Source organism: Lonchura striata, unplaced genomic scaffold, assembly GCF_046129695.1.
Source record: "Lonchura striata isolate bLonStr1 unplaced genomic scaffold, bLonStr1.mat Scaffold_253, whole genome shotgun sequence".
Classification (NCBI taxonomy): domain Eukaryota; kingdom Metazoa; phylum Chordata; class Aves; order Passeriformes; family Estrildidae; genus Lonchura; species Lonchura striata.
Window position 1 is genome coordinate 22,917 of NW_027461150.1, and position 19,866 is coordinate 42,782.

General features: G+C 58.0%; 1 protein-coding gene across 1 annotated transcript; it reads left to right on the forward strand.

The window, feature by feature from the left end:
* Positions 1-207: 207 nt before the first annotated feature.
* LOC110467612 (microspherule protein 1-like) lies at positions 208-19,167 on the forward strand. Its single transcript, XM_077790701.1, has 13 exons — positions 208-239; positions 1,506-1,614; positions 4,795-4,963; positions 7,358-7,467; positions 8,330-8,438; positions 9,675-9,813; positions 11,061-11,136; positions 12,402-12,430; positions 13,308-13,400; positions 14,295-14,377; positions 15,674-15,761; positions 16,529-16,656; positions 18,985-19,167. The coding sequence occupies exons 2-13, from the start codon at positions 1,514-1,516 to the stop codon at positions 19,069-19,071; spliced, it is 1,212 nt and encodes a 403-aa protein (XP_077646827.1). The 5' UTR covers positions 208-239; positions 1,506-1,513; the 3' UTR covers positions 19,072-19,167.
* Positions 19,168-19,866: the final 699 nt, after the last annotated feature.

A 19,866-nucleotide genomic window follows, 5' to 3' on the forward strand; every position in this document is an offset into this window, starting at 1 on the left:
CCCGCACTAGCCGGACACGCCCTCCTCTCACGGGTCGTCCCCGGCCGCTCCGGCCCCGCCACAACCCCGGTACCGGCGCCTGGAGCACCGCCAGCGCCGCCTTGCCCACACTCAAGATGGCGCCGCGCGCCGAGCCCTTAGCGGACCCGCCAACATGGCGGCGCCCATGATGGCGTCAGTGACGTCACTCTCATTCCGGCGCGGGCCGGAAGCGGTGCGGCTATGGCGGCGCGGAGCTGGTGAGGCCGGGGCGGCCTTGGGGACACCGGGGGGACCCTGGGGACACCGGGAGGGGCTGAGGGGCGGGGGGCGGTCGGGATGGAGCCCACGCCAGGCCGGGGTTTGGGGCTGGGGGCGTCGTGAGGGCCCCGCGGGGCCTCGGTGTCACCTCGGTGTCACCATATCCCCTCCTGTCACCTCCAGTGTCCCCTCAGTGTCCCCACCCCGTCCCCAGATCGCCCCAGTCCCCTTCAATGTCCCCTCTGTGTCCCCAGCCCCTCTCCTGTCACCCCCAGTGTCCCCTCAGTGTCCCCCATTGTCCCCAGACCCCTTCCTGTCACCCCCAGTGTCCCCTCAGTGTGCCCTGTTGTCCCCAGTCCCCCTCCTGTCACCCCCAGTGTCACCCCCAGTGTCCCCTCAGTGTCCCATCAATGTCCCCTCAGTGTCCCCCCAATGTCCCCAGCCCCTCTCCTGTCACCCCCAGTGTCCCCTCAGTGTCCCCCATTGTCCCTAGTCCCCCTCCTGTCACCCCCAGTGTCCCATCAATGTCCCCTCAGTGTCCCCCATTGTCCCCAGCCCCTCTCCTGTCACCCCCAGTGTCCCCCCAGTGTCCCCTCAGTGTCCCCCATTGTCCCCAACCCCTCTCCTGTCACCCCCAGTGTCCCCCCAGTGTCCCCTCAGTGTCCCCCATTGTCCCCAACCCCTCTCCTGTCACCTCAGTGTCCCCCCAATGTCCCCAGCCCCTCTCCTGTCACCCCCAGTGTCCCCTCAGTGTCCCCCATTGTCCCTAGTCCCCCTCCTGTCACCCCCAGTGTCCCATCAATGTCCCCTCAGTGTCCCCCATTGTCCCCAGCCCCTCTCCTGTCACCCCCAGTGTCCCCCCAGTGTCCCCTCAGTGTCCATTGTCCCCAACCCCTCTCCTGTCACCCCCAGTGTCCCCCCAGTGTCCCCTCAGTGTCCCCCATTGTCCCCAACCCCTCTCCTGTCACCTCAGTGTCCCCCCAATGTCCCCAGACCCCTTCCTGTCACCCCCAATGCCACCTGAGTGTCACCACTGTCCCCTCAGTGTCACCTCAGTGTCCCCCCAATGTCCCCAGTCCCCCTTCTGTCACCCCCAGTGTCCCCTCAGTGTCCCCCGTTGTCCCCAGCCCTTCTCCTGTCACCCCCAGTGTCACCCCCCTGTCCCCTCTCTGTCCCCTCCCCTGTGTCCCCAACCCCCCCCAGCTGTGCTGTGACCCCTGGGGTGACACTGAGGTGACACTGAGGTGACATTTCTGTGTCCCCAGATGCCACCATGGCCACCAGCCGCTCGGAGGACGAGGAGTCGCTGGCGGGGCCCAAGCGGGGCCCGGCCACCCCCGCGGGGACTGTCCCCAAACGGCGCAGCTCCTCCAGGTGACATGGGGACAGTGGGGACACTGGGGACACTGAGGGGACACCGGGGACAGTGGGGACACTGGAGACACTGGAGACATTGGGGACACTGAGGGGACATTGGGACAGGGACTGTCCCCAAACGGCGCAGCTCCTCCAGGTGACACCGGGACACCGGGGACAGTGGGGACACTGAGGGGACATTGGGGACACCCAGGGGACATTGGGGACACTGAGGACACTGGGACAGGGACTGTCCCCAAACGGCGCAGCTCCTCCAGGTGACACTGGGACAGTGGGGACACCCAGGGGACATTGGGGACACTGGGACACTGAGGACACTGAGGGGACAGTGGGGACATTGGGGACACTGAGGGGACATGGGGACACTGGGGAGGGGACACGAGGAGGGTTGGGGGGTTTGAGGCTGCCCAGTAACTCCCAGTTCCATCCCAGTCCATTCCCAGTCCCTCCCAATTCCATTCCCAGTTACTCCCAGTTCCATCCCAGTCACTCCCAGTCCATCCCAATCCATTCCCAGTCCATTCCCAGTCCATCCCAGTATATCCCAGTCCCTCCCAGTCCCTCCCAGTTGATCCCAGTCCCATTTTAGGTTCATCAAGAGGCGGAAGTTCGATGACGATCTGGTCGAGAGCAGCCTGGCCCAGCCCCCAGTGCCTCCCAGTCCATTCCCAGTCCATCCCAGTCTCTCCCAGTCCATCCCAGTCCATCCCAGTCCATTCCCAGTCCATTCCCAGTCCCTCCCAGTTGATCCCAGTCCCATTTTAGGTTCATCAAGAGGCGGAAGTTCGATGACGAGCTGGTCGAGAGCAGCCTGGCCCAGCTCCCAGTGCCTCCCAGTCCATCCCAGTCACTCCCAGTCACTCCCAATCCATTCCCAGTCCATCCCAGTCAAACCCAATCCATTCCCAGTCCATCCCAGTCCATTCCCAGTCCATCCCAGTCCATTCCCAATCCCTCCCAGTCCCTCCCAGTTGATCCCAGTCCCATTTTAGGTTCATCAAGAGGCGGAAGTTCGATGACGAGCTGGTCGAGAGCAGCCTGGCCCAGCTCCCAGTGCCTCCCAGTCCATCCCAGTCAAACCCAATCCATTCCCAGTCCATCCCAGTCCGTTCCCAGTCCCTCCCAGTCCCTCCCAGTCCCTCCCAGTTGATCCCAGTCCCATTTTAGGTTCATCAAGAGGCGGAAGTTCGATGACGAGCTGGTCGAGAGCAGCCTGGCCCAGCTCCCAGTGCCTCCCAGTCCATCCCAGTCCATCCCAGTCAAACCCAATCCATTCCCAGTCCATCCCAGTCCATTCCCAGTCCCTCCCAGTCCCTCCCAGTTGATCCCAGTCCCATTTTAGGTTCATCAAGAGGCGGAAGTTCGATGACGAGCTGGTCGAGAGCAGCCTGGCCCAGCTCCCAGTGCCTCCCAGTCCATCCCAGTCCATTCCCAGTCCATCCCAGTCCATCCCAGTCCGTTCCCAGTCACTCCCAGTCCCTCCCAGTCCCTCCCAGTTGATCCCAGTCCCATTTTAGGTTCATCAAGAGGCGGAAGTTCGATGACGAGCTGGTCGAGAGCAGCCTGGCCCAGCTCCCAGTGCCTCCCAGTCCATCCCAGTCCATCCCAGTCAAACCCAATCCATTCCCAGTCCATCCCAGTCCATTCCCAGTCCCTCCCAGTCTATCCCAATCCATTCCCAGTCCATCCCAGTCCATCCCAATCCATACCCAGTCCATCCCAGTTGATCCCAGTCCCATTTTAGGTTCATCAAGAGGCGGAAGTTCGATGACGAGCTGGTCGAGAGCAGCCTGGCCCAGCTCCCAGTGCCTCCCAGTCCATCCCAGTCCATCCCAGTCAAACCCAATCCATTCCCAGTCCATCCCAGTCCATCCCAGTCCATTCCCAGTCCCTCCCAGTCCCTCCCAGTTGATCCCAGTCCCATTTTAGGTTCATCAAGAGGCGGAAGTTCGATGACGAGCTGGTCGAGAGCAGCCTGGCCCAGCTCCCAGTGCCTCCCAGTCCATCCCAGTCCATTCCCAGTCCATCCCAGTCCATCCCAGTCCGTTCCCAGTCCCTCCCAGTCCCTCCCAGTCCCTCCCAGTTGATCCCAGTCCCATTTTAGGTTCATCAAGAGGCGGAAGTTCGATGACGAGCTGGTCGAGAGCAGCCTGGCCCAGCTCCCAGTGCCTCCCAGTCCATCCCAGTCCATTCCCAGTTGATCCCAGTCCCATTTTAGGTTCATCAAGAGGCGGAAGTTCGATGACGAGCTGGTCGAGAGCAGCCTGGCCCAGCTCCCAGTGCCTCCCAGTCCATCCCAGTCAAACCCAATCCATTCCCAGTCCATCCCAGTCCGTTCCCAGTCACTCCCAGTCCATTCCCAGTCACTCCCAGTCTATCCCAATCCATTCCCAGTCCATCCCAGTCCATCCCAATCCATACCCAGTCCATCCCAGTTGATCCCAGTCCCATTTTAGGTTCATCAAGAGGCGGAAGTTCGATGACGAGCTGGTCGAGAGCAGCCTGGCCCAGCTCCCAGTGCCTCCCAGTCCATCCCAGTCCATCCCAGTCAAACCCAATCCATTCCCAGTCCATCCCAGTCCATCCCAGTCCATTCCCAGTCCCTCCCAGTCCCTCCCAGTTGATCCCAGTCCCATTTTAGGTTCATCAAGAGGCGGAAGTTCGATGACGAGCTGGTCGAGAGCAGCCTGGCCCAGCTCCCAGTGCCTCCCAGTCCATCCCAGTCCATTCCCAGTCCATCCCAGTCCATCCCAGTCCGTTCCCAGTCCCTCCCAGTCCCTCCCAGTCCCTCCCAGTTGATCCCAGTCCCATTTTAGGTTCATCAAGAGGCGGAAGTTCGATGACGAGCTGGTCGAGAGCAGCCTGGCCCAGCTCCCAGTGCCTCCCAGTCCATCCCAGTCCATCCCAGTCAAACCCAATCCATTCCCAGTCCATCCCAGTCCATCCCAGTCCATTCCCAGTCCCTCCCAGTCCCTCCCAGTTGATCCCAGTCCCATTTTAGGTTCATCAAGAGGCGGAAGTTCGATGACGAGCTGGTCGAGAGCAGCCTGGCCCAGCTCCCAGTGCCTCCCAGTCCATTCCCAGTCACTCCCAGTCTATCCCAATCCATTCCCAGTCCATCCCAGTCCATCCCAATCCATACCCAGTCCCTCCCAGTTGATCCCAGTCCCATTTTAGGTTCATCAAGAGGCGGAAGTTCGATGACGAGCTGGTCGAGAGCAGCCTGGCCAAACCCTCCCGGGCCAAGGGGGGTCCCGAGCCCCCCCCCAGGCCGGGGGGAGGGGCGGGGCCGGCGGGGGGTGGGGGAGGGGCGGCCCCCGAGCCCCCCCCCGGAGACAGGAAAAAGGTGAGGGGGGGAAAACGGGGGGAAAAACGAGGATTTTGGGGAAAATGGGGGGCTTTGGGGGGAAAATGGGGATTTTTGCAGAAAAAAGGGCTTTTTTTGGGAAAAAAATGTCAGATTTGGAGGGAAAATGTGGAATTTTTGGAGGGAAATATGGGAAAAAGGTGGGACCCCTCAGGTGCCACCCAGGTGCCACCCACCCCCCTGTGCCCCCCCACCTCATTCACTCAGGGACATCCTGGGACCCCCCCAGGACCCCCAAGTGACCCCCCAGGACCTTTCAGGTGCCCCCCAGGATCCCCCAGATGCCACCTGGGACCCCCCAAGTGCCCCCCAGGACCTCTCAGGTGCCACATGGGACCCCTCAGCCGCCCCCCAGGACCCCCCAGATGCCACCAGGGACCCCACAAGTGCCCCCCAGGACCCCCCAAGTACCACTTGGGACCCCTCAAGTGCCCCCCAGGACCCCCCAGATGCCACCTGGGACCACTCAGGACCTTTCAGATGCCCCCCAGGTGCCCCCCAGGACCCCCCAGATGCCACCTGGGACCCCCAGGACCCCTGAGGTGCCACATGGGACCCCCCAGATGCCCCCCAGGACCCCTCAGATGCCACCAGGGACCCCACAGGTGCCCCCCAGGACCCCCCAGGTGCCCCCCAGGACCCCTCAGGTGCCACCTGGGACCCCTCAAGTGCCCCCCAGGACCCCCCAAGTGCCACTTGGGACCACTCAGGACCTTTCAGATGCCCCCCAGGACCTCTCAGGTGCCCCCCAGGACCTCTCAGGTGCCCCCCAGGTGCCCCCCACCTCCTCTGTACACCCCCCGTGCCCCCCAGGACCCCACAGGTGCCCCCCAGGACCCCCCAGATGCCACCAGGGACCCCACAAGTGCCCCCCAGGACCTCTCAGGTGCCCCCCAGGACCCCTCAGGTGCCACATGGGACCCCTCAAGTGCCCCCCAGGACCCCCCAGATGCCCCCCAGGACCACCCAGATGCCCCCCATGACCCCCCAGATGCCACCTGGGACCCTCAGGACCCCTGAGGTGCCACATGGGACCCCTCAGCTGCCCCCCAGGACCCCCCAGATGCCACCAGGGACCCCACAAGTGCCCCCCAGGACCTCTCAGGTGCCCCCCAGGTGCCCCCCACCTCCTCTGTGCACCCCCCGTGCCCCCCAGGACCCCTGAGGTGCCACATGGGACCCCTCAGCTTCCCCCCAGGACCCCCCAGATGCCCCCCAGGACCCCCCAGGTGCCCCCCAGGACCCCCCAGATGCCACCAGGGACCCCACAAGTGCCCCCCAGGACCTCTCAGGTGCCCCCCAGGTGCCCTCCACCTCCTCTGTACACCCCCCGTGCCCCCCAGGACCCCTCAGGTGCCCCCCAGGACCCCCCAGATGCCACCAGGGACCCCACAAGTGCCCTCCAGGACCTCTCAGGTGCCACCTGGGACCCCTCAGCTTCCCCCCAGGACCCCCCAGATGCCCCCCAGGACCTCTCAGCTGCCCCCCAGGACCCCCCAGATGCCCCCCAGGACCCCCCAGCTGCCCCCCAGGACCCCCCTGGGTGACCCCCACCCCCGTGCCCCCCCAGGTGTCTCGGGCCGTGCCCCCCCCGGTGCCCCCCGGGCCGCCCCCGGCGCTGCCCAAGCGCCTCCGGAAGGGCAAACCCAGCACAGCCCCCCGGGACCTGGGCAGGTGGAAAGCGGCCGACGACCTCCTGCTCATCAACGCCGTGCTGCAGGTCAGCCCCGGGGCAGCGGGGGACCCCCGGGATTTGGGGGACCCCCCCTCAATTGGGGGATTTCGGGCGGATTTTGGGGGGAGCCCCCAGAACGCTCACCAGGGACCCAAAGGCTCCTTGTGCTGCAGGTGAGGGCAAACCTGAGGGATTTTGGGGGGAGTTTCTGCACCTGAGAGAATTTGGGGGACCCCCCTCAATTTGAGGGACCCCCTAAATTTGGGGGGACCCCCCCTCAATTGGGGGATTTCGGGGGGATTTTGGGGAGAACCCCCAGAACGCTCACCAGGGACCCAAAGGCTCCTTGTGCTGCAGGTGAGGGCAAACCTGAGGGATTTTGGGGGGAGTTTCTGCACCTGAGAGAATTTGGGGGACCCCAACCCAATTGGGGGACCCCCCTCAATTGGGGAACCCCCCTAAATTTGGGGGACCCCCCCTTAATTGGGGGATTTCAGGGGGATTTTGGGGGGAATCCCAGAATGCTCACCAGGGACCCAGCGGCTCCTTGTGCTGAACACCTGGGGGCTTTGGGGTGGATTTTGGGGTGGATTTTGGGGGGATTTTGGGGTTCCCTCCCCTTCTGTGAGTTTGGGGGTGCCCCCAGCCCCCCCAAAACTCCCACCCTCGCCTGGTTTTTTTTTGGGGATCCCCCCCAGACCAACGACCTGAGCTCGGTGCACCTGGGGGTGAAGTTCAGCTGCCGCTTCAGCCTGCGCGAGATCCAGGAGCGCTGGTACGCGCTGCTCTACGACCCCGTGGTCTGCAGGTGAGGGAGATTCGGGGGGTCCCGGGGGTCCTCAGGGGGTCCCATGGGTGTGGCAGAGTCAGGGGACACAGGTGGCACCCATGGGATAGAGGTGGCACCCATGGGATAGAGGTGGCACCCATGGGACACCCAGCAGCGCTGGCACTTGCTGCTCTGTGACCCTGTCATGTCTAATTGAGGGCTAATTTGGGGGGTCCCGGGGGGTTTTGGGGGGTCCTCAGGGGGTCCCAGGGGTGCGGGAGGGTCGTGGGATTCAGGTGACAGAGGTGGCACCCATGGGACACCCAAAGGAACATGGGTGACACCCATGGGACACCCATGGGACACCCGGCAGCGCTGACACTCGCTGCGCTATGACCCCGTTGTTTGCAGGTGAGGGATTTGGGGGTCCCGGGGGGATTTGGGGGGTCCTGGGGGGATTTTGGGGGTCCTCAGAGGGTCCCATGGGTGCGGGGTTCTCGTGGGAGTGAGGTGGCACCCATGGGATAGATGTGGCACTCCTGGGGCACCCATGGGACACCTGGCAGCGCTGGCACTCACTGCTCTATGACCCTGGCATCTGCCAGTGAGGGGATTTGGGGGGTCCGGGGGGTTTTGGGGGGTCCTGGGGGGATTTGGGGGGTCCGCAGGGGGTCCCATGGGTGCGGCAGAGTCAGGGGACCCAGGTGACACCCATGGGACACAGGTGGCACCCACGGGACACCCGGCAGTGCTGGCACTCGCTGCTGTATGACCCTGTCACCTCTAAGTGAGGGGATTTTGGGGGGTCCTGGGGGGATTTGGGGGGTCCTCAGGGGGTCCCAGGGGTGTCACACGTGTCCCACACGTGTCACACGTGTCACACACGTGTCCCATGTCCCAGACACGCGTGTCAGGCCATGCGGCAGCTGCACCCCGAGGCCGTCGCTGCCATCCAGAGCCGGGTCCTGTTCAGCAAAGCCGAGGAGCAGCTGCTGGCCCGGGTGCCATCGGTCAGTGTCCCAAAATGTCCCAAAATGTCCCCAAAATGTCCCCAAAATGTCCCCAAATGTCACCTGTGTCACTCACTGACAGCTGCTGGCCTGGGTGCCATCGGTCAGTGTCCCAAAATGTCCCAAAATGTCCCCAAAATGTCCCCAAATGTCACCTGTGTCACTCACTGACAGCTGCTGGCCCGGGTGCCATCGGTCAGTGTCCCAAAATGTCCCAAAATGTCCCCAAAATGTCCCCAAAATGTCCCCAAATGTCACCTGTGTCACTCACTGACAGCTGCTGGCCCGGGTGCCATCGGTCAGTGTCCCAAAATGTCCCAAAATGTCCCCAAAATGTCCCCAAAATGTCCCCAAATGTCACCTGTGTCACTCACTGACAGCTGCTGGCCCGGGTGCCATCGGTCAGTGTCCCAAAATGTCCCAAAATGTCCCAAAATGTCCCCAAATGTCCCCAAATGTCACCTGTGTCACTCACTGACAGCTGCTGGCCTGGGTGCCATCGGTCAGTGTCCCCAAAATGTCCCAAAATGTCCCCAAAATGTCCCCAAATGTCACCTGTGTCACTCACTGACAGCTGCTGGCCCGGGTGCCATCGGTCAGTGTCCCAAAATGTCCCAAAATGTCCCCAAATGTCCCCAAATGTCACCTGTGTCAATCATTGACAGCTGCTGGCCCGGGTGCCATCTGTCAGTGTCCCCAAAATGTCCCCAAAATGTCCCAAAATGTCCCCAAATGTCCCCAAATGTCACCTGTGTCAATCATTGACAGCTGCTGGCCCGGGTGCCATCGGTCAGTGTCCCCAAAATGTCCCCAAAATGTCCCCAAATGTCCCAAAATGTCCCCAAATGTCACCTGTGTCAATCATTGACAGCTGCTGGCCCGGGTGCCATCGGTCAGTGTCCCAAAATGTCCCAAAATGTCCCCAAATGTCCCCAAATGTCACCTGTGTCAATCATTGACAGCTGCTGGCCCGGGTGCCATCTGTCAGTGTCCCCAAAATGTCCCCAAATGTCCCAAAATGTCCCCAAATGTCCCCAAAATGTCCCAAAATGTCTCCAAGTGTCTCCTGGTGTCCCCAGACCTCGCTGCCATCCCTGGACACCTTCCAGGACCTGCTGTGGCACCACCCAGCCGTGTGTTTTACCCTGCCAGGACCTGTCCCCTGCCATATCCCCGTGTCCCCTGATGTCCCCAAATGTCCCCAAAATGTCCCCAAATGTCCCCTGGTGTCCCCAGAGCCCTGTGCCCTCGCTGGACACCTTCCAGGACCTGCTGCAGCGCCACCCGGCCGTGTTTTACCCTGCCAGGACCCCCAAGGCCCTGCAGCTGCATTGGCAGCTCCTGCGCCAGTACCACCTGCTGCAGGACCAGACAGGTGGGGGATTTTGGGGGGTCCCAGGGGGGTTTTGGGGTGAATTTGGGGGTCCTGGAAGGGTTTTGGGGGGTCCCGGGGGGATTTGGGGGGGTCCTAGAAGGGTTTGGGAGGTCCTGGAAGGTTCAAGGACCCCCAAATTGCAGGAGCAGGCAGGTGGGGAGGGGGCTTGGAGGGTCCTGGAGGGGTTTTGGGGGAGATTTGGGGGTCCCAGAGAGTTTTTGGGGGTCCTGGGGAAATTTCAGAGGGTCCTGGAAGGGTTTTGGAGGGTCCTGGAAGGGTTTTGGGGGTATCTGGAAGGTCCTGGAAGGTTCAGGGACCCCCAAATTGCAGCACCTGCTGCAGGACCAGAGAGGTGGGGGAGATTTTGGGGGGTCCTGGGTGGTTTTTGGGGGGATTTTGGGGTGTTTTGGGTCCCTGGTGGATTTGGGGGAGTCTCAGGGGGGATTTTGGGGTGTTTTTGGGGGATTTTGGGGTGTCTGACCCCCCAAATCCCCCCGCAGTGCAGCCCCTCCCCAAGGGGGATTTGGGGGTCTCTGGGGGGATTTGGGGGGGGATTTTGGGGGGTCCTGGGTGGTTTTTGGGGGGATTTTGGGGTGTTTTGGGTCCCTGGTGGATTTGGGGGAGTCTCAGGGGGGATTTTGGGGTGTTTTTGGGGGATTTTGGGGTGTCTGACCCCCCAAATCCCCCCGCAGTGCAGCCCCTCCCCAAGGGGGATTTGGGGGTCTCTGGGGGGATTTGGGGGGGGATTTTGGGGTGTTTTGGGGGGATTTTGGGGTGTTTTGGATCCCTGGTGGATTTGGGGGGGTCTCAGGGGGGATTTTGGGGTGTTTTTGGGGGATTTTGGGGTGTCTGACCCCCCAAATCCCCCCGCAGTGCAGCCCCTCCCCAAGGGGGATTTGGGGGTCTCTGGGGGGATTTGGGGGGGGATTTTGGGGTGTTTTGGGGTGGTTTTGGGGGGATTTTGGGGTGGTTTAGGTCCCTGGTGGATTTGGGGGAGTCTCAGGGGGGATTTTGGGGTGTTTTGGGGGGATTTTGGGGTGTCTGACCCCCCCAAATCCCCCCGCAGTGCAGCCCCTCCCCAAGGGGGATTTGGGGGTCTCTGGGGGGATTTTGGGGGGGATTTTGGGGTGTTTTGGGGGGATTTTGGGGTGTTTTGGATCCCTGGTGGATTTGGGGGGGTCTCAGGGGGGATTTTGGGGTGTTTTGGGGGGATTTTGGGGTGTCTGACCCCCCAAATCCCCCCGCAGTGCAGCCCCTCCCCAAGGGGGATCAGGTGCTGAACTTCTCCGACGCCGAGGAGCTGCTGGACGACGGGAAACTCCGGTGGGGAATTGGGGGGTCCGGGGGGATTTTGGGGGGATTTGAGGGGAATTTGGGGGTTCTGGAGGGGATTTTGGGGAGTTTGAGGGGGAATTTGGGGGGTCTGGAGGGGATTTGTGGGGGTTGAGGGGGATTTTGGGGGGTCTGGAGGGGATTTGGGGAGGAACTTGAAGGGTTTTGGGGAGACTGGGGGGGATTTTGGGGTGAATTTGGGGGTCTGGAGGGGATTTGGGGGGGTCTGGGGGGGATTTTGGGGGGTCTCAGAGGGAATTTGGGGGGTCCTGGGGGGATTTGGGGGGGTTTTGCGGGGTCCCAGGTGGGAATTTTGGGGATTTTGGGGGGGTCTTGGGGGGAATTTGAGGGGTTTTGGGGGGTCCTGGGGGGATTTGGGGGGGTCTGAGGGGCATTTGAGGAGTTTTGGGGAGACTGGGGGGGATTTTGGGGTGAATTTGGGGGTCTGGAGGGGATTTGGGGGGGTCTGGGGGGGATTTTGGGGGTCCTGGGGGGATTTGGGGGGGTCTGAGGGGAATTTGAGGAGTTTTGGGGGGGTCTGGGGGGGATTTTGGGGGGAATTTGGGGGTCTGGAGGGGATTTGGGGGGGTCTGGGGGGGATTTTGGGGGTCCTGGGGGGATTTGGGGGGGTCTGAGGGGAATTTGAGGAGTTTTGGGGAGACTGGGGGAGATTTTGGGGTGAATTTGGGAGTCTGGAGGGGATTTGGGGGGGTCTGGGGGGGATTTTGGGGGTCCTGGGGGATTTGGGGGGGTCTGAGGGGAATTTGAGGAGTTTTGGGGGGGTCTGGGGGGGATTTTGGGGGGAATTTGGGGGTCTGGAGGGGATTTGGGGGGTCTGGGGGGGATTTTGGGGGGTCCTGGGGGGATTTGGGGGGGTCTGAGGGGAATTTGAGGAGTTTTGGGGGGGTCTGGGGGGGATTTTGGGGGGAATTTGGGGGTCTGGAGGGGATTTGGGGGGGTCTGGGGGGGATTTTGGGGGGTCCTGGGGGGATTTGGGGGGGTCTGAGGGGAATTTGAGGAGTTTTGGGGGGGTCTGGGGGGGATTTTGGGGGGAATTTGGGGGTCTGGAGGGGATTTGGGAGGGTCTGGGGGGGATTTTGGGGGGTCTCAGAGGGAATTTGGGGGGTCCTGGGGGGATTTTGGGGGGAATTTGGGGTCTGGAGGGGATTTGGGGGGGTCTGGAGGGGATTTTGGGGTTTTTGGGTTTTTTTGGGGTTTTTGGGGTCCCGGTGTCACCTCTCCCCTCCCCCCCCCAGGGACGTTCGGGACGAGGTCCTGGAGCACGGTGAGAGCCCCGGGAGCTTCCGGAACCTTCCAGGACCTTCCCTGAACCTTCCAGACCCTTCCAGGACCTTCCTGACCCTTCCAGGACCTCTCTGAACCTTCCAGGACCCTCCTGAACCTTCCCAGAACCTTCCAGACCCTTCCAGAACCTTCCCAGAACCTTCCAGACCCTTCCAGGACCTTCCAGACCCTTCCAGGACCTCTCTGAACCTTCCAGGACCCTCCTGAATCTTCCCAGAACCTTCCAGACCCTTCCAGGACCTTCCAGAACCTTCCAGGACCTCCCAGACCCTTCCAGAACCTTCCAGGACCTTCCAGAACCTTCCAGGACCTCCCAGACCCTTCCAGAACTTTCCCAGCACCTCCCTGAACCTTCCCAGACCCCTTCAGAACCTTCCAGGACCTCCCAGAACCTTCCAGACCCTTCCAGGACCTTCCAGAACCTTCCAGAACCTTCCCAGAACCTTCCAGGACCTTCCAGACCCTTCCAGGACCCTCCTGAACCTTCCTGGACCTCCCAGAACCTTTCCACACCCTTCCAGACCCTTCCAGGACCTTCCAGAACCTTGTATCCGTCCGTCTGTCTGTCCGTCAGAGCTGACCGTGGCCGTGTCACTCACTCAGTGTCTGTCTGTCCGTCTGTCTGTCCGTCAGAGCTGACCGTGGCCGTGTCACTCAGTCTGTCTGTCCGTCTGTCCGTCTGTCTGTCCGTCAGAGCTGACGGTGGCCGTGTCACTCAGTCTGTCTGTCCGTCTGTCTGTCCGTCAGAGCTGACCGTGGCCGTGTCACTCAGTCTGTCTGTCCGTCTGTCTGTCCGTCAGAGCTGACCGTGGCCGTGTCACTCAGTCTCTCTGTCTGTCCGTCTGTCTGTCCGTCAGAGCTGACCGTGGCCGACCGGCGGCAGAAGCGCGAGATCCGGCAGCTGGAGCAGGAGCTGCAGCGCTGGCAGGTGCTGGTGGACTCCATCACAGGTGGGCCGGACAGACGGACGGACGGACGGACGGCCGTCCCTGGGGCTGGCTGGCTGTCCTCGTGTCCATCCCCGTGTCCATCTGTCTGTCCGTTCCTGTGTCCATCCTTGTGTCCGTCCCTGGCTTTGCTTGTCCGTCCTCGTGTCCATCCTCTTGTCCATCCCTCTGTCCGTCTGTCCGTCCTCGTGTCCATCCCTCTGTCCGTCTGTCCGTCCATCCTCATGTCCGTCTGTCCATCCTTGTGTCCATCCCTCTGTCCGTCTGTCCGTCCATCCTCATGTCCATCTGTCCATCCTTGTGTCCATCCCTCTGTCCGTCTGTCCGTCCTCGTGTCCATCCCTCTGTCCGTCTGTCTGTCCATCCTCATGTCCATCTGTCCGTCCTCGTGTCCATCCCTCTGTCCGTCTGTCTGTCCATCCTCATGTCCATCTGTCCGTCCTTGTGTCCATCCCTCTGTCCGTCTGTCTGTCCATCCTCATGTCCATCTGTCCAATCTTGTGTCCATCCCTCTGTCCGTCTGTCTGTCCATCCTCATGTCCGTCTGTCTGTCCATCCTCATGTCCATCTGTCCATCCTTGTGTCCATCCCTCTGTCCGTCTGTCTGTCTGTTCCTGTGTCCATCCCTTTGTCCCTCTGCTGTCCCCTGGCTGTCCCCGGTGTCCGTCTGTCCATCTCTGTCCGTCTGTCCATCTCTGTCCGTCTGTCCCCCTGGTGTCCGTCTGTCCCTCAGTGTCCCCCTCTGTCTCCCTGTGTCCGTCTGTCCTTGTCTGTCCGTCTGTCCCTCACTGTCCGTCTGTCCCCCTCTGTCCCCCTGGTGTCCGTCTGTCCCCGGTGTCCGTGTGTCCCTCACGTCCGTCCGTCCGTCCGTCCGTCCGTCCGTCCGTCCGTCCGCAGGGATGAGCTCCCCGGATTTCGACAGTCAGACTCTGGCCGTGCTGCGGGGCCGCATGGTTCGCTACCTGATGCGCTCGCGGGAGGTGAGCCCCAAAAACGCCCCAAAACGCCCCAAAAAACACCCCAAAATATCCCCGAAATATCCCTGAAATACCCCAAAAATATCCCCAAAAATAACCCAGAAATATCCCCAAAAATATCCCCGAAATATCCCTGAAATACCCCAAAAATATCCCCAAAAATAACCCAGAAATATCCCCAAAAATATCCCCGAAATATCCCTGAAATACCCCAAAACTATCCCCAAAATAACCCAAAAATATCCCTGAAATACCCCAAAAATGTCCCCAAAATCACCCCAAAATATCCCTGAAATACCCGAAAAATATCCCCAAAATATCCCTGAAATGCCCCAAAAATATCCCCAAAATCACCCCAAAATATCCCTGAAATATCCCAAAAATATCCCTGAAATACCCCGGTAATACCCCAAAAATATCCCCAAAATATCCCTGAAATACCCCAGTAATATCCCAAAAATATCCCCAAAATAACCCAAAAATATCCCTGAAATTCCCCAAAAATATCCCCAAAATATCCCTGAAATACCCCAAAAATATCCCCAAAATCACCCCAAAATATCCCCAAAATACCCCAAAAATATCCCCAAAATAACCCAAAAATATCCCCGAAATATCCCTGAAATACCCCAAAAATATCCCCAAAAATAACCCAGAAATATCCCCAAAAATATCCCCAAAATATCCCTGAAATACCCCAAAAATATCCCTGAAATACCCCAAAAATATCCCCAAAAATATCCCCGAAATATCCCTGAAATACCCCAAAAATATCCCTGAAATACCCCAAAAATATCCCCAAAATAACCCAAAAATATCCCTGAAATGCCCCAAAAATATCCCCAAAAATATCCCCGAAATATCCCTGAAATACCCCAAAAATATCCCTGAAATACCCCAAAAATATCCCCAAAATAACCCAAAAATATCCCAAAAATACCGCAAAAAATACCCCCAAAACATCCCCAGAAATGTCCCAAAAATATCCCCCAAAATAACCCAAATATACCCCAAAAGTATCCCAAAAATATCCCCCAAATCTCCCCAAAACCCCCCTGAAAAAAACCCCAAAACCAAAATATTCCCCAAAAAACCCCAAAAAAACCCCAAAAAAACCCCAAAAAACCCTCCCAAAAACCCCAAATAAACCCCCCAAAAAAACCCCAAAAATCCAAAATATCCCCAAAAAAAACCCCACAACCCCCCCCAAACCCACCCAAAAAAACCCCCAAAAATCCCCAAAATGTCCCAAAATGCCCAAAATGCCCCAAAATTCCCCAAAATTCCCCAAAATCCCAGATCACGCTGGGCAGAGCCACCAAGGACAACCAGATCGACGTGGACCTGGCGCTCGAGGGCCCGGCCTGGAAAATCTCCCGCAAGCAGGGTGGGTTTGGGGCAAATTTGGGGCATTTTGGGCAAATTTGGGGGATTTTGGGGTTTTTTCAGGGATTAGGGTTTTTTGGGGTTTTTTTAGGGGGGAAATTTGGGTTTTTTTGGGGGGTTTTGGGAGGTTTTTCGGTTTTTTAAAGGGTTTTTTTGGCTTTTTTTGGGATCTTGCAGGGTGATTTTTGGAGGGTTTTGGGGGAAATTTGGGGTTTTTGGGGGAAATTTGGGGGATTTTGGGAAATTTGGGGCTTTGGGGTTTTTTTCAGGGGGATTTGGGGGAAATTTGGGGGTTTTTGGGGGAAATTTGGGGGTTTTTGGGGGAAATTTGGGGGATTTTGGGAAATTTGGGGCTTTGGGGTTTTTTTTAGGGGGGATTTGGGGGAAATTTGGGGTTTTTTTTGGGGTGGATTTGGGGTTTGTTTTTCTTTTTTTAGGGTTTTTTTGTGGAGATTTTGGCGTTTTTTGGGGGGTTTTTTGGGTTGTTTTTTTGGGGGGGATTTTGGGGTGGATTTGGGGTTTGTTTTGGGTTTTTTTGGGGGGATTTTGGGGTTTTTGGGGTGGATTTGGGGTTTGGTTTTGTGGTTTTTTGGGGGGATTTTGGGGTTTTTGGGGTGGTTTTGGGGTTTGTTTTGGGTTTTTTTGGGGAATTTTGGGGCGATTTTTTGCGTTTTTCTCCACCGATCCTTTCCCGACCTTTCCGAAACCCTTTGGAATTTTGAGAGCCTCTGGAATTTGGGGGAATTTGGGGAATTTGGGGTCTCCCAGGGGTGATCAAGCTGAAGAACAACGGGGAATTCTTCATCGCCAACGAGGGCCGGCGGCCGATCTTCATCGACGGCCGCCCGGTGCTGGGGGGCTGCAAGTGGAAACTCTGCAACAACTCCGTGCTGGAGGTGGGCTCGGGCTCTGGGGGTCCCGGGGGGGCCTGGGGGGATTTGGGGAGGATTTGGGGAAATTTGGGGGGATTTTGGGGGGGTTTGGGGGGTCCTGGGGGGGCCTGGGGGGATTTGGGGGGGTCCCGGGGGGGATTTGGGGAAATTTGGGGGGATTTTGGGGGGGCCTGGGGGGGTTTGGGGAGGATTTGGGGGGATTTGGGGGAATTTTGGGGGGGCCTGGGGGGGTTTGGGGAGGATTTGGGGGGGATTTGGGGGGATTTTGGGGAGGATTTGAGGGGATTTTGGGGGGAAATTCAGGGGTCCTGGGGGGATTTGGGGAAATTTGGGGGGATTTTGGGGCGGCCTGGGGGGATTTGGGGGGTCCCGGGGGGATTTGGGGGGGTTTGGGGGGATTTGGGGGGGATTTGAGGGGATTTTGGGGGGGCCTGGGGGGGTTTGGGGAGGATTTGGGGGGATTTGGGGAAATTTGAGGGGATTTTGGGGGGGTTTGGGGGGTCCTGGGGGGATTTGGGGGGGTTTGGGGAGGATTTGGGGGGATTTTGGGGGGGCCTGGGGGGATTTGGGGGTCCCGGGGGGATTTGGGGGGATTTGGGGAGGATTTGGGGAAATTTGGGGGGATTTTGGGGGGGCCTGGGGGGGTTTGGGGGGTCCTGGGGGGATTTGGGGGGAAATTCAGGGGTCCTGGGGGGATTTGGGGAAATTTGGGGGGATTTTGGGGGGTCTGGGGAGGATTTGGAGGGGGTTTTGGGGGAAATTCAGGGGTCCTGGGGGGATTTTCGGGGGTCCTGAGGGGGTTTGGGGAGGATCTGGGGGGATTTTGGGGGGATTCGAGGGGATTCCAGGGGGTTTGGGGAGGATTTGGGGGGTCCTGGGGGGATTTGAGGGGGATTTTGGGGGGTCCTGGTGTGATCTGGGGGGATTTTGGGGGGTCCTGGGGGATTTGGGGGGTTCTAGGAGGGATTTGGGGGGAATTTGGGGGGTCCTGGGGGGGTCTGGGGGGGATTTTGGGGGATTTTTGGAATTTTTTGGGATTTGAGGAGGGGTCTCTGTGGGAATTTGGGGATTTTTGGGATATTTTGGGATTTTGAGGAGGGGTCTCTGTGGGAATTTGGGGATTTTTGGGATATTTTGGGTTATTTTTGAGATTTTGAGGAGGGGTCTCTGGATTTTGGGGATTTTGGGGATTTTTGGGATTTTGAGGCGGGGTCTGTGTGTGGGATTTTGGGATATTTTGGGATATTTTCGGGGTATTTTGGGATTTTGAGGAGGGGTCTCTGTGGGATTTTGGGATATTTTGGGATTTTGAGGAGGGGTCTCTGTGGGATTTTGGGATTTTGGGGATATTTTGGGATTTTGAGGAGGGGTCCCTGTGGGATTTTGGGATATTTTGGGGATATTTTGGGATATTTTTGGGATATTTTGGGATTTTGAGGCGGGGTCCCTGTGGGATTTTGGGGATTTGGGGATTTTTGGGATATTTTGGGGATATTTTGGGATATTTTTAGGGATATTTTGGGGTATTTTGGGATTTTGAGGAGGGGTCTCTGGATTTTTGGGATATTTTGGGATTTTGAGGCGGGGTCCCTGTGGGATTTTGGGATATTTTCGGGATATTTTTGGGGTATTTTGGGATTTTGAGGAGGGGTCCCTGTGGGATTTTTGGGATATTTTGGGATATTTTGGGATATTTTGGGATATTTGGGGATTTTGAGGAGGGGTCCCTGTGGGATTTTGGGGATTTGGGGATTTTTGCGATATTTTGGGATATTTTGGGATTTTGAGGAGGGGTCTCTGTGGATTTTGGGATATTTTGGGATATTTTGGGATTTTGAGGAGGGGTCTCTGTGGGATTTTGGGATATTTTGGGATTTTGAGGAGGGGTCTCTGTGGATTTTGGGATATTTTGGGGATTTTGAGGAGGGGTCCCTGTGGGATTTTGGGGATTTGGGGATTTTTGGGATATTTTGGGATATTTTGGGATATTTGGGGATTTTGAGGAGGGGTCTGTGTGGGATTTTGGGATATTTTGGGATTTTGAGGAGGGGTCCCTGTGGGATTTTGGGGATTTGGGGATTTTTGGGATATTTTTGGATATTTTGGGATTTTGAGGAGGGGTCCCTGTGGGATTTTTGGGATATTTTGGGATATTTTGGATATTTTGGGATTTTGAGGAGGGGTCTCTGTGGATTTTTGGATATTTTGGGATATTTTGGGATATTTTGGGATTTTGAGGAGGGGTCCCTGTGGGATTTTGGGATTTTTGGGATATTTTTGGGGATATTTTGGGGTATTTTGGGATTTTGAGGAGGGGTCTCGGCCCCCCAGATCGCCAGCCTGCGCTTCGTGTTCCTGATCAACCACGAGCTGATCGCGGCCGTGAGGAGCGAGGCAGCCCGGCTGGGGCACCAGTAAGAACCAGTACAAACCAGTACGGACCAGTACGGACCAGTACAAACCAGTATGGATCCTGTAAAACCAGTATGAGCGCCAATAAAACCAGGAAAACCAGTATGGCTCCAGTATAAACCAGTAAAACCAGTAAAAACCAGTATAACACACCAGTATAAACCAGTATGGCACCACTAAAACCAGTTTGGGACCAGTAAAACCAGTTTGGGACCAGTAAAACCAGTAACAAACCAGTATAAACCAGTAAAACACCAGTAAAACACCAGTAAAACCAGTATGGGACCAGTAAAACCAGTTTGGGACCAGTAAAACCAGTAACAAACCAGTAAAAACCAGTATAAACCAGTAAAACACCAGTAAAACCAGTATGGGACCAGTTTGGGACTGGGAATGTCCCAGTTCCCCCCTTTGACCTTTGACCCCCTCAATTCCCAAATTCCCAAAAAATTCCAGAATTTTTTCCGAAAGCTCCGAAGTTTTTATTGGAATTTTCCCAAATTTTCGGTCGCTGAAAAGGGGGAAAAATTCCCAAAAAAACACAAATTTGGGAAAAAAACAGGAAATTGGGGAAATTCCTGAAAATTCCCCCAAAATTCCCGAAAATGCCCAAAAAAATTCCCCCAAAAATTCCTGAAAATTCCCCCAAAAATTCCCTCGAAAAATTCCCAAAAATTTGGGGCTGGGATTGGGGTTTGTGGAGGGGGGAATCCCAAATTTTTGGGGGAAAAATCCCAAATTCCAAAGGGAAAATCCCAAATTTTGGAGGTCCCAAATCCCGAATTTCGAATTCCCAAATCC